At 36.8% G+C, this 14934-nt stretch overlaps 1 protein-coding gene across 5 annotated transcripts; it reads right to left on the bottom strand.

The window, feature by feature from the left end:
• Positions 1-7355: 7355 nt before the first annotated feature.
• LOC113708297 (proteasome subunit beta type-4) lies at positions 7356-11339 on the bottom strand. Of its 5 annotated transcripts, none has more exons than XM_072059247.1 (8): positions 11097-11288; positions 10925-10998; positions 10749-10822; positions 10362-10463; positions 9712-9841; positions 9381-9540; positions 9090-9279; positions 7356-7788 (listed from the first exon to the last, which is right to left on the bottom strand). In XM_072059247.1, exons 4-8 carry the CDS (start codon positions 10414-10416, stop codon positions 7679-7681), a joined length of 645 nt encoding a protein of 214 aa, XP_071915348.1. In that variant the 5' UTR covers positions 10417-10463; positions 10749-10822; positions 10925-10998; positions 11097-11288; the 3' UTR covers positions 7356-7678. The 5 variants fall into 5 exon arrangements, with proteins under 5 accessions (XP_071915348.1, XP_071915342.1, XP_071915332.1 ...); XM_072059241.1 differs by having other exon boundaries at positions 10387-10463; positions 11097-11286; XM_072059231.1 differs by having other exon boundaries at positions 10387-10463; positions 10749-10998; positions 11097-11339.
• Positions 11340-14934: the final 3595 nt, after the last annotated feature.

Below are 14934 nucleotides of genomic sequence, written 5' to 3'. Positions count from 1 at the left end.
ATACAAATCAAATCATGATGGATGATTTCCAACAATCCGTTAATGAAACTTGCTTCTATTAAAAAAATAATATGTATATAATGGTAGTAGTTTTTATTTTTTTATTCTAATTTTTTTCTTTATAAAAGCTTTAATGCACTGCCAAAAAATTTTGGATTTTCTTAAAAAAAATTTATATTTTTCATGAACATATTTTTGAATTATCATTTTACCTTAAATACATTAAATCAATGTAGTACTTTTCTTACAAAAATTTCAAAAAAACTAGCAATCAAAATGGACTCTAAGGTTTAGAGTATTAAAATTTGACCCCACTTACCTCATTTGACCCCACTTACCACGAGGTCTTGACTCTAGCCCTGGTTAAGTGGATATTTTGAAATGTTAAGAAGGTTATGTGGTAATGAGCCAAACTGTAAGGTGGTTTTGTGTAATTTCACGTAAAAATTATATGTACGAGAATTTATTGTGTACGAGAACATGTGTATTTCTCTTAAAGTTTTAAACACAAATTAAGCCGTATTTAATGTATTAAGTAGTAAAATATTTCTGCTGTAGTCAAGAAATGTCAGAGAGAGAGAGAGAAAGTAGCATCAGTATCGCTTTTCGACTCTATTTTCAAACATATTTCATGTTGCGTCGGTGTTTTAATAAATAATAACAAAAAATAAAAAAGAGAGAGAGAGGGAGAGAGAGTAGCATCAGTATTCAAGCTTGAAAGTCTTCCATATATAATTTGGTGCAGACAGAACCTACCATTTCTTCCCAAAACCAAACATTAAATATTACAAGCATGAAATTCCGCCGCCCTCGTTCCCAGATCTACTTGCTCCTTCCTCGGACATGCTAAAAGTTATCAGTTGAAAAAGGATATCCCACAATGGAGTCTAGCGCATCATATTTATATGCAAAGTGGCATCTGCTGAAGTCAGACGAAAATCCCACAAAGAGGCCATGTCCATCCATTGGTTAAGCTGTACCAAACTTAGGGAGCATATTCTAAAAAGAGATTAGTCTTACTGGCCATGTCCATGATGATCACGCCATGTTTAAACTTTTACAAGCTTAAAGCCCTCGCGATTCAACTGGAGATGGGTTCTGGTTATGTTTTTATTATAAATTATAAGCCGTTAATGCGACTATGGGATGAAGCTAAGACAAGGCCAATTATCAATTATGTTGCCTAGAAACCATTTCCAACTGGAGAGCACCTATACCACAGCTAAGATGACCGTTTCTTGGCAGTCAAATCACTCAGCCGCCATAATCGACATATCCAATTTGCCATTGCTCGAAATGGACAGTGCTTGGACAAGTCCCTGGCGTCTAGAGTGGGGATAAGCTCGTGGCATGAATAGACACATTTTTGTGTTTACGGGTCCATCCCTATGAATTTTTTGGGAGAGGGGCAGTGCATTGGATATGGTTGGGGTCTAATTATTGTACACTTTTAATATTAGTTGATGTACACTTATATCACATTATTATTGCATTCAAGGTAAAATTGGTGAATATGAATAAAATATTTGACATATATTCGGTAAAATATTGTGATATATTTATACACTAAAAATTTAAATATGTACAACGATTGAATGGAATCGCACAAGACACACAATTTGTACTTCAGCTCTTGTACGAACCTTTTCAAGGCTAGAGAGGCCTTCACGGTGCCATTTGTTGGGGATAATACAAGAGAAAGTGACAAAAAGTTACAAAACAAATGATGCAAAAAGATTTCAAATTGTGATTCGAATCACTTTGTTCGAATCAATTTCCTTTAGACTTTATTTGTCCAGAAATCAGTGTACAAAGAACTTGAACAAATAATCTTTAGAATAATTTGAAAGGTATTTGTCTTTAACTCTTACATAAAGCTAAACAAACCTACTTAAATTATGTTGTGCTTTTGCAAAGAATTCCAATAATAGGAAAATGATATTTTTCAACAAATCATCACTGATAGACCTCTATAGAATTAAGATTGAGAATGATCAAGAGCTGCAATCTTTCTCCACTAATTGTGACTTTTCTTTGAATTGTGTTGGTCAAAAGATTCCTCAACACTAATGCAAGTTTTCAGATAGTTTTTTAATGTTGAAACATCATTTGAATGGCAATTAACTATCAAAAACATGAAAACGTATCAAACAATAAACTTGAACAACTTCTAACCGTTGCACGAATCAAACAATGATGGACCTATATCGGGTTCGAAGTCGGAACCAGACATACAAATGACCAAATTTTGAAAATTCTCCAACATCGTTCCCCTTCCAGAGGCATTGCATGAATTGGTGGCTTACTTGTCAACTTGAATTCTCCACAGAATTCTTTAACAACTAGATAGTGCAACACTGACCGCAAATGCGTGCATCACACGTGTACTTCCCTCAATCATTTCAAAATAGGCAGTAGAAATACCTGGTTAATTAGTAGCAATATTAACTAAGGCGCTCACTATCAAGTGCCAACCCTTCCTATGCCAGTCGGAGTAATGTGCTCTTCACTTGATCCACCGAAACGGTTACATTTGTTTTTCTAATTCTGTTCTTTCTGCCAATTAATCCATTCGAGTCTTCCTAGTTTTTCTCACCCTTGAATTTTTAATGTCCAATCAAACCTTTGTTAAGCGTTAGTTGTCATCTCTATATGATGCAATCACGAAATGATCGTCTAAGCTTTGAAATTGTCAAACAAAAAGATCCCTTGTATAGAAACACAAAAAAAAACACAAACTAGAAAGATGCATCGATATTAACCAAAACCAGGCATCTAGCTTTAGCAGAGATTAGGAGTAAACTAATTAATTGATGGTGATGTTCTTGTCAACAGTTTTTTGAGTAAGCAACTGACTTCAGCTGCTGATATTATGCAAACGTCAATTCCATCTATCGCTGGACCTGTCCATGTTTAATTTAACGACAACAACGAAACGAAGACCACAAGCAGTAGGGACAGAAGTTAATCATGCAAGCGACTTCTGTTGATAAATAAATGAAATGCAAAAATAGCATAAGGCTGGGTCTCGATCCGGGGGGCCATGCCCAGCAAGCCTAGTTTTACACGGTCTTAAAGTTATATTTTTCAGCAGTGAACTCTCTATAAATAATGTACTGAGTAGGGACTTGGCCACATGCTCTCGCGGATGGAACAAAGAAGAAAAGAAGCATTGAGAGGTTCCTCACGCAGGAGAGATGGCGCCCATGACTATTCCGGTTTCTAGAGTCTGGAGATAGGGAGGGTCATTGGCTGCCATCTCTCTGCGTCAGGAACCTTATATCTTTGCAGCCATGTCCCTTTTATGTTTACTTTTCCAATTTCTACAAGAAATTTATACTAGTTGTTTTCGTTCACAGGGTTCATGTTGTGCAGATTTTGTGGACTAGGAAATGGTCAAAAACGGCGGTCCCTATGGTCATATCTTGTTTCCCTCATCTTCTTACGGCTTGAATTTACTATATCCATAATTTTCCTTCACGAATTGCATCTGACCCATCAGCCCCAACATTCCTGCAGTTTTGTTCTTTGATCCATGTGGCTGCCTGTGCCAGAAGTTTACCATTATCAAGTTTACATGTTCACACTTCGGTAATGTTTCTTTTCACCTTATGCTTTGGATGCTTCCATTTTAGCTACTGAACAAATCACCGACACTTTTAGTGTATGTAGTAAGAGAAGACATCCGTTCTGCGGATTCCTGAAACTTAAAAGGTACCTGCATAATCTAACCGGGACTCCATTTTGGCTTTCTCATGCATATCACTATGCTGAGAACTATTTTGTTCAGTAGAGTCAACGTCAAACCAATGGCTGTAGCTCTTTCTTGTTTTCTTTCCGCAACTCGCAAGCCTACAGATCAATGCTCATCCCTCGCGAGCCAACATCTCTTAAATTACCAAAAGAGAAAAGACAAGCTACAGTATATACTAGTACCGACACTCCTCCCCACTTTGATGCGGGGCAGGTACAAGCGTGCCTGAAATGTGTAATTTTTTTTGGAACGATATGTAAATTTCTTTTACCTCTTCATAATAGAAGAGGTGTGCATGTGAGTTACATATGTAATAATTATGCTTTTATTGTTAAGTTTTATAAGTAGTTCACGTAAAATTATACCTTATTCAAAAAATTATTATTCTGAATGATTGTTACTGACAAGCATCCAAACCCGTATGGCCGTATCCCTCCCCACTTTGCCTGCACAGTAAATTATTTGATTGTAGTAATTCGTATTACTTGATCAGGTATATGCATTTGCCATTACTCTTAAGCTATATTTGCAAAACACTCAGCTGTATTCACACACGTGTGGCCTTATTAATCACTTCTCTCTTAAAGTAATTTTCTACCATATGATCTCTTTCTTGGATACAAGAATGATGTTGAGAAGATGTACGTGTTCTCTCTTAAAAATTGTAGTGCCTATTTTTTGTTCTGTCTGCAACTTTGCATGACTAGCTACTGATTCCATTAAAGTTGCGCTTATGATGCTGCTAAATCTCAATTTGTGAACGTAATCCTTGAAACAAAGGTATCGTTTTATGTTTCTGGAAACTCAAAACCCAAGTTTAAACTGTTGACTGCTGGGTTCAAATCCTCGCTCGGTCGCACGTTAATTATCGGTCCGAAAGACCAATCCACCAACACCTTAGCAACACAACAAATCTTTAGTGGTCCGCTTTCAAAAGCAATAACTCAATTATTCTGCTGCAGTTACTACCGCCATCACCACCGAAGAACCATCTTCATCAAAAACTAGAACCATAAAATTACTCATTCAGGTTTAGTTAATGGATTGGGTTTGGGCATCCATTATTGCTTCCAAGCCGTAGAGTCCGAATTAAAGTAAACGTATAATGTTCAATACTTACAATTACAGATTGATTTGGAGTTTTGGTTCAGAAAATTTTGAAAATATTTCTGGGCATCCATTTGCTAAAATCTTTCTAAATAGGAATTGTTTGAGGATGGTGACTTTTTTTTTTTGTCTGCAACGATAGATGTTATATAAGCCTAATCTAGGGAAAAGGAATAAGAGGAGATGGTCAACTAAGATCAGTCACATATTATAATAAATTTGAGAGAGACGGGGTTGAACTCTGACCTCCGGCACCACCAAGGCGGCGGTGGTAACTGGCAAGTGAAAAAGGTGATGAAAGAAGTTGACTTGGACTTGGGTAGAGAACAGACAACAGGAATTCCAAAAAAAAAAAAAAAAATTCTGTGGGGTGTTTTAAATGAGTGCAACGTGTCTTCCTTTAATTTGTGCGACTGAGGATCTGGTACCAATGACGGCTTCGCCAATTAATGCCACCGTATCAGTGTCTCCCCAAGGTACAGCCATTGGAACAGGTATTATTTGTACTTACTGCAAAATAAGGAAAGGAGGCAAAACATGGGGAAAGAAACCTTTTTACGAACAATACTCGGCTTCCCCAATATAATACTCGGCATTATATTCGCGTTTTCTGAATAATACCTAAAGCCTTTTTACGAAAGAAACTTGGTAGATGGGGGCCTCCTATCATTTGAGATTAATGGGCAGATAATTGGATCATCTACGGTATTTTGCGATAATAGGCGCATTTCTGAAGTATGGGTGATAATTTTCGATCCGAAAACATGACACGAATAGGCTCCAAACGAATCGAGCAAGTCGAGCTCGTTATTAATCGAGCTCGAGTCGAGCTCGAGCTCAGAATATTAAGCTCGTTAGCTCGCGAGCCGGCTCGCGAGCTTGGGTATATATATATATATTTTTTATTTTTATTTTTGTTTAATAATAAAATTACGTATATTATATATATTTTTTTTTTATTTTTTATTTTTATAGTAAAATTACGTATATATCCTTAATATTTTATTATTTATTAAGAAAAAATATTATTTTATTTATTTTTTTTTAAATAAAATAATTATTTTTTATTTTTTTTCGAACTCGAGCTCGAGCTCGAGCTCGGCTCGACTTGATTCGAGTCGAGCTCGAGCTCGAAATTTGCCGGCTCGTCGAGCTCGAGCTCGAGCTCGAGCTTGGTAAAATTTAGTCGAGGCTCGGCTCGATTAGCTCAAAACTCGACTCGACTCGGCTCGTTTGCAGCCCTAGACACGAATCTAACACGAAATTAATGGATTTGGTTTGAGATTTCACGAGTTCGGATCAGAGTCGAATCGAACTCGATGAACCCGAAAAAAGCATGTCAAATTCAGGTCAACCTGATAACCCGCTTATGAATTAAAAATAATTTAATAAATATAAAATATTTTATCTAACTAAACTAAGTTATTCTTTTTTTCCCAAAGGCATTAACCACTTAATCCTAAATAAATTTATTTAACTTGTGTGAAGTTTGAATTATTATGTTTGGACAAATAATATTTTACATTATTTTCTATTTTTATAGTGTCTTAATTTATTTTCAATCTGATTTGGGATAAAATACTTTTAGAGTGTTTTAATTTATTTCAAATTTGATTTGAAATTATTTTATCGAGATTTTTATTACTTGATTATTTAATTAGTCTTGGGCGAAATTGGTTCTGTTAGAAACTAAAGTGGTAAATTAGTAAATTAAAATTATATTTCAAGTCATTCGGGTTCATGTCAAATATCCTAACCCATTTCGAATTGACGGGTCATGTTCGAGTTAGCAAGTTATCTATTATACCCGAATTTCAAACCGACTCATCAAACCCGTTTCTGACCCGATTGTCACCCCTCTTCCGAAGGGCTACTGTTGAAAGAAACGAATACGGACGAATGGAATTGAGATCATAGCTTTTTTTTTCTGTCAAGAGATAGACAATTAATTAGATTAGAAACACTCAGGAGTTAACGGCTAAATGACCCAGTTAAGAGTGATCTAAGGGGGATCCACAAAAAACCTACATCCAGCGAATTGGTGGAATTGAGATCATAGCACCCTCCGGGATTACTTGTTTACCTGACATGTTCAGCCAACCAATTGTTTTCTCGGGTTTGGGGCAGGATTGAGATTTACCACAGTTTTGCTACAAACTGTCGTTGCACGAATGCACTCACATAAATTTGCTGTACGAGTAAATTTTACTCCGACTCGTGCCCACTCATGTCCACCAATTCAACATGTGAGTACAAGCATGACTGTAACCGTACAAGTGTTAAGTTAACCATCCCTGCTTCAATCACTGGTTTCTTGACACTCCATGCGCAGTGCTCGACTTCTGCGCACCGAGTTGCTTTTGCGGATGTTCCCGCCTTTTCGCTGTAAGCCCAAGGAAGGCTTAGACAATAAATTTGAAGATTAATAGTCCCGTACGTCTATTTTATTGTACTCATGAAAACTGGCAGTACCACTTGTATGAAAATCTCAAAGTAACCAACAAGTAAAAGCTTGAAAACTTGTTATTCCGCAACAAATAACTAGAACACAGAACTAGAAAAACCAATGAGCAGCAAATTACTGTTTGATGGTCCAAAATAAAATGGACATCAGGGAAAAAGAAAAAAATCCAGCTTAATCTGTAGTTTTGAAGTTGCGCAGCAAAATGACAAAAAGCTGCCAAGGACTACATATTAAGCCACCCTAATACACAGGAACTCTGATTTATAAAGATATTGTTCACTTAAGATGCTGCAAATCCTCATGCCAAGCGTAAAGTTGAGCAACATTTGTATTTCAGGCACCACAGTGGCTGATTACCATGAGCCCTCAGCACCAACTGTTGGATTCTTAAAAGCAGCAAGATTCCAGGATGTCTTCAATGCATACGGCTGAGAAATTGTCACACCTTCCTCAGTGATATTTGCTATCTGCAAAATCAACTCATGTGAATACAACATCTTTCAATCAAGGAAAGTAATGTGTGTCTAAAACACAAAACTGGAAGCAGCAGCGCAAAACCAGTTCAGATGCAACAACACATCCCCAGGAAGAAGAAAAGTCTAAGGTAAGGAGAGAGCACAACTTTAGCATGAGATAAAAATATAACTGAACCATTAGTTCTCTGAGAAGCTGTGAAAGACTAAAGAGGGAGTCAAGGGGATGAAATGTTGGCAATACATGACTGAAAATTAAGCCTTAAAAAAAAAAAAAAAAAAACTGGTTGCACTTTTACTACAGAGCTTAGCAACTTTAATCCACAACTAAATTCGAAATTGCAATGCTGAACATTTTTTAACACGTGACACATCAGTGTCCTTTTATTTAAGCAAAGTTCCTCCTTTGAGTTGGATTTAGTATGACTATAATTAAGGAAACAAAAACCACAAAGGCCCTGCTAGATGGAATTTTGCATTACTGGACACCTTGCTCAACATAGGACTCATCAAATGTCCTTTCACCACAGATGAAGTCACTCCTCGCACATGAGTATCCTTTCCTAATTACACAACCCTACTGAACCCACCACCCTGTGGTTCACAGGACCAATCTATGATTCTACATGCTCCCATGGTTTTTTGCTCAAGACTCTTTGACTGCTCGTGGATCACACGGGATAGAAACCACAGTAAAAATTGGTTGCCTAGATGACTATCTAGTAAAACAACCTTTCCCAACCATTACTACCTTGAGAAGTTCTTTATCGACACCCTGTCCCATCCCTTTTTTCCAACTCTATCCCCTTTTGTTGTTCCCATAGAACTGGAAATGCTGACTCGAATCACTGACACTCAGCATAATATTCTTAGTAGTATTGAAGAAAATCCAAATTTATCACCAACAATTCATGAGGTTATTTGACCATTAGAAATCAGTATTTGTGAATAAGTTGAATATGTATCCAATGGTATACAGAGTCAAGAGCTTAAGCTTATTTCAACCTATTCACCTCCTATGGTACTAAAGCAGGTGTTGGAAAAGGAAAAACTATGTCTCAGTAAGAATACACCTAAAGGGTAGCCATTTCAGTGAAAATAAGTCAGGTGCCATGTCAACATTTAAATGGCCAGACAATGCTTGATTTTTTACATTCCAAAATTTCAATTCCTTTTTATTTCACCTCACCAAATACCCAAGTATGCAAAAGCCACAAGCAAGACATCTCAAGCTCAGCCATATGAGTGTAAATTACCAAACAGACAGCAGGACCCGAATTATACATTAAACTTGCCTGGAGCTTGTTCACTGCTGATCTATCGCGATAGAGAAGCACACGCATGCATTTCTCCAGTAGCTTAACACCATCTTCAAAACTCAAGTTTTCATGCCATTCATCCCGGAGAATAGGTCGTGCCAGGTGATTCCCAAACCCAGTTGCAACATGATTGTCCTCGTAATGCACACCAATCATATTAACCTGGGGAAAAAAAAGTCACGTGCATCAACAAAAAGTAGATACTATGCAGTCATACATACATAGCAATCTATGTATCCAAAATAATACTGAAAGAGGTTTACTGTTCCAAGATACTTCTGCCCATTCTTCACTCCACCAAGCACAAGAGAATTCCACAACGGATTAAACTGGTTACGGCGATTGTACATCACTCGGGTTAAATAGTTATGAACCTCTTTAGGGCCCAAGGAATTACCGTTGTCCCACAGGTTATCATATAACCTGCATCCACAAAGTATAGATAATAGCTATTTTCACCACAAATTGTATCTCCATCATCAGCAGTCAAAATCCCAAACACACCCTAAATTGAAGGAACATGAATACAGAACATAAAACCCATTCATTGCGCCCTAAGTACAGTAGCACCCATCCAGGATAAGAAAAACTTACATGAGTTCATCAAGGTAACGTAATATCTCCTGGAAATCACTAAGTTCTCCACTTGCGCCAATAAGCGAATGTTTTCCTACTGGTTTCATTCTCTCAACACCCTTATACCGAAGGGTTGAGCCATAGGAACCTGAAAGAAAGACATAATTACACAAGAAGACTGATATAATTAGTATGTTTTATACTCATGAATTTGTCTTTATCCCAAGCAGACCAACAGCCTTCTGATGTCCTCATTGAAAAACTTGAACCCCAAGAACTCTAGTAGTTCTTAACATGATGGTAATTTAAGAATGCAATATGGATCTATATCTGTACACATCAACCTCAGATTCTCTGGACCGGCTCACTCAAGATTAGGCAATTATAATTCCCAATGAGGGCAGAGAAAGCGATATAGCTTAGCAGCAATGTGTCGTCTCTTCACAGTTATAACCTCACCAGTTCAAGCCTTATAATCTAATTCCCATAGAAGCCTGCCACAGTTCAATGAGACTGAGATTGGAGGCTTGTATAATTGATGGGATATAATTTAACTTGGTCATGCCGACTGACATGAGCTTAACTCAGACAAATATCCTCCCAACCCCAAAAGTAAGTAAATAAACAACAGGGCATAAACTCAGTTATGAGTTGCAGCAAGTCAATACATGGATGGAGAGAAGGAGATCTGACCTCCCATATCAGCAGCCATAAGAATGCCATCCTTGTATTTAATCCCAACCACAGACGTCCCCGTCACATACGGGTACCTATAACAAAACCACTTTAATCAAACATATACATATGAATCCCACCCAAAAAAAAAAAACTATACTTAAAAAACCCCACACATTGATCATGCATGTAATAAACGTAAAGGTAACAATAGATAGTTTTTTCAACTTCCTTTTCCCGACTCTGCTTTAACCCAACCCTAGTCTCACAATTTTTAAAAAATCAACTGATAAAAAAACAAGCTAAACTGATCTCCACTTAAAAATTAAACATGAAATTAGTAATTAAGTACTAAATGAGAACGAGGGAGAAAACACTACAAAGTTCGCTGCGAATCGGCTTCAGAGATTACTGAGCTATTCTTAGAAGTAGCCGGAACTTCAGAGTCCAACATCTGTAGAAATTTAAAAATCCAAAAAAATTAAATTAAAAAAAAAAGTACTGAACTTCAGAGTCCTATTCTTAAATTAAATGAGAACGAGGGAGAAAACACTACAAAGTTCGCTGCGAATCGGCTTCAGAGATAACTGAGCTATTCTTAGTAGCAGCCGGAACTTCAGAGTCCAACATCTGTAGAAATTTAAAAATCCAAAAAATTAAATTAAATTAAAAAAAAAAGTACTGAACTGGCTTCTGCTTATTTTCTATTGATAATTGAAATTGCTTACGTTCAGTTTTTGAATTATTAATCGATGCAGAAATTGGGAAGACGGGTCCACAATTTGGGCGGTGGTGTCAGGTGTGTCATTTGAGAAGCTGTCTTGTTTAACGTTTCCCCTCCCTTGAAGAAAACATCGGTGACGTGTCGGGTTTCTATAAGAGCGGTTAGTTCCCGATCCAATTTTGAAACTGATACAAATATTGAGGCAAATAATAAGAGAAGCAAGGGACAAAATGTTTATTTCTTTGTAAAACTGACATTCCTCGTAACATGAAATTAATCTATTTATAGAGTTGAAACCAACTCCATTAACTATCCCACTAACTCCATTAGCTACACTAATTCCACTAGTTGCTCTACTAATTATTTCACTAACTCCACTAATTCTACTAATTTCATTAATTAATTAATAACGGTAAATATTTCTAACAATTCCTCCCTTAAACTGAAAGTTTCTCAAACATTCAGTTTAATAGGACTTATCAACTGCACAGACTCCAAGTAACTTCCTTAATTTCTGAAACGTGAATAACTTCAATGGCTTGGTCATTATGTCTGCAATCTGATCTTCACTTTTGCAGTAGAGAAAATCAATTATTCCATCCCTTGTGAGCTCCCTTAGAAAGTGAAACCTAACGTCTATGTGCTTGGTTCTTCCATGTACAACTGGATTTTTAGAGAGCTTGATGGCAGAACTGTTGTCACAATAAATTGTAGTAGCTCCTTCTTGCTGAAAATACAACTCTTCAAGAATATTCCTTAACCAAATTAGGCACAGGCGGTTGCAGCTACATACTCTGCTTCAGTTGTTGATAACGTAACAATTGGTTGCTTTTTTGAACACCATGAAATAGCTGCTGAACCCATCATGAACACATATCCAGACGTACTCTTTCTATCATCAGAATCGCCTACATAGTCACTGTCAGTAAAACCAAACAAATCTGATTTTCCACCATTCTTGTAAAATAATCCATACTCAATGGTTCCCTGCAAGTATCGAAGAATCCTCTTGGCAGCTAGAAGATGTGTCTCCCTTGGACTTTCCATGTATCTACTAATAAGACTTACAGCATGTATAATATCAGGCCTAGTTGCTGTCAAATACATCAAACTTCCCACAATTTGCTTGTAAAGGGTGCTATCAACCATCTTTCCTCCTGGTTCTTTGATGAGTTTTAAATCCATTTCAACTGGCGTACTAACAGAATTACAATTCGACATTTGAAACCTGTTCAGAATTTCTTGCACATATTTTCTTTGAGAGACAAAAATTCCATCAGCAGATTGCACCACTTCAATACCCAAAAAATAATGCATCTTTCCAAGATCAGACATATCAAATTCAGTCATCATAGATTTCTTGAGTTTCTCAAACATGGCACTATCATTCCCAGTAAAAATAAGATCATCAACATATAAGCAAACAATCAGCAATTTACCTCCATCTCCAATCTTTATAAAAAGTGTATGCTCATATGGACATTTCTTAAATCCTTTCTTAAAAAAATAAGCATCTATACGACTATACCAAGCACGTGGGCCTTGTTTTAACCCGTATAATGCTTTCTTGAGTTTGTATACCTTATGTTCACTTCCAACCTTCACATAACCAGGAGGTTGATCAATAAATACCTATTCCTGTAAATCACCATGTAAAAATGCTGATTTCACATCCAATTGGAAGATAGGCCATGAATTTTGAGCTGCCAATGCTATCACCATCCTAATCGTGTCATGCCTTGCGACTGGAGCAAAGATTTCTCCATAATCCACCCCAAACTCTTGTATATAGTCTTTAACTACCAGACGTGCCTTGTACTTGTCAACTTTTCCATTCTCCTTTAATTTCGTCTTGTACACCCACTTGACACCTATAGATTTTTGTCCTTCTGGAAGATTAGTTAACTCCCAAGTATTATTTCGTTCAATAGCTGCAATTTCTTCATCCATTGCCTTCTGCCACTTCAAATCTTTGACAGTTTCTTCAAAAACTGTAGGATCATAATTGGAAAATAGTGCAAAATATGTAAGTGGGTATTCAGATTGATCAATTCCAGTTACCTCATAATCAATCATCCATGCAGGTCTTTTTCTAATACGTTGAGGCCGTCCTTCATCTTCTGCTACTGTTTGGGAAATTGATACATTATTTGGACCATTTGATGGAATTTGTTTTGCCAACTGCTGCCTGTTTTCTTCATCAACTCCATCAAAATCAGCAGGTATTTGTTGTTTAATAATATTGCTACTCCATGGCCAAAAATTTTCTCATCAAAAATTACATCCCGACTGATGACATTTTTCTTGGTGATAGGATTATAAAGCTTATAAGTTTTTGACTGATCACTAACACCAAGAAAAATGCATTTCTCCCCTTTGTTGTCTAGTTTTGTCCTCTTTCGTTCTGGAACATGAGCATAGGCAATGCATCCAAAAATTTTGAAGTAATCCACTATTGGTTTCCGTCCACTCCATACTTCCTCAGGCGTCATATTTTTAACAGCAAGTGTGGGACTTCTGTTCAATATATGAATGCTCCAGTTGACAACTTCATGCCAAAAAATTTTTGAAACACCACTTTTTGTCAAAATGCTCCTCACCATGTTCAATATTGTACGATTCTTCCTTTCTGAAACACCATTCTGTTGCGACGTATAAGCTGTTGTAAGCTGCTTCTGAATTCCATGCTCCTCACAAAAATTTATAAATTCTTGTGAATTATACTCTCCACCACGATTACTGCGAAAAAATTTTATTGATTTGCCTGCTTCCTTTTCGACAAGAGTCATGAAATTTTTGAATGTTGAAAATGCTTCTGATTTTTCCTGCAAAAAATAGACCCAAGTTTTTCGACTATAATCATCAGTAAACATCATAAAATAACGTTTTCCACCATTAGATGACGGATTTATGGGTCCGCATAGATAAGAGTGAATCAACTCCAAGACATTTTTTGCTCTCCACGATTTTCCTTTTGGAAAGCTATTCCGATGTTGTTTGCCAATAACACACTCTTCACAAACTTCTGAAGGTGTTGTGATTTGAGGTAAATCAGCTATCATATTTTTCTGTTGCAGAGTTTTCAATCCACCAAAATTCAAATATCCATAACGAAAATGTCATAACCATGCCACATCTTTCGATTTTGTCGAGAAACATGAATGAGTCAAGTTCTGCAAATAGAGTGGGAACATACGATTCGCCGTCATCTTAACTTGAGCAATTAAGCCCAACTTGGCATCTCGAATCTGACATACACCATTTTTGATTGAAATCTCGTACCCTTTTTCGAGCAACTGACCCACGCTAAGCAAATTTGTCTTTAAGTTTGGAACAAAGAGAACATCAGTAATAGTGTGGGTAGAAGAATTTTCTTTAGCTTGGATAATTACCCTTCCTTTTCCCATAACAGAAATTGTAAAGTTGTCACCAAACTTGACAGTGCTACGAAATGACTCGTCCAATTCAGATAATGCCTTCTTATCTCCACACATATGATTGCTGCAACCAGTGTCTAAATACCACATGTTTTGTTGAGTTTCTTCACTCATGTGACACACCATCAAAAGAGACACTTCTTTTTCTTTTTCTGTAAAATTAGTCCTTTCTCCATTTTGTCTATTCAAATTAGTTCGACATTCGGACTGATAATGGCCGTACCTATGACATTTGTAGCATTCAACATTGGACTTGTCTGCTGACTTTGGCCTTTGATTTGTTGATGGATAGCCTCCTCATCCTCTTCTTCTTCCTTGAAATTGATTTTCTTGGTGTTGGTATTGTTGTTGTTGGTTGCGACGATCATTATTTTCTCTACCTCTGCCTCTGCCTCTGTCTCTTCT

The sequence above is a fragment of the Coffea arabica genome, chromosome 1e (assembly GCF_036785885.1).
Source record: "Coffea arabica cultivar ET-39 chromosome 1e, Coffea Arabica ET-39 HiFi, whole genome shotgun sequence".
NCBI classification, from domain to species: domain Eukaryota; kingdom Viridiplantae; phylum Streptophyta; class Magnoliopsida; order Gentianales; family Rubiaceae; genus Coffea; species Coffea arabica.
The sequence above is the reverse complement of the archived record's forward strand: the minus strand, read 5'-3'. Positions and strand labels throughout refer to the sequence as shown.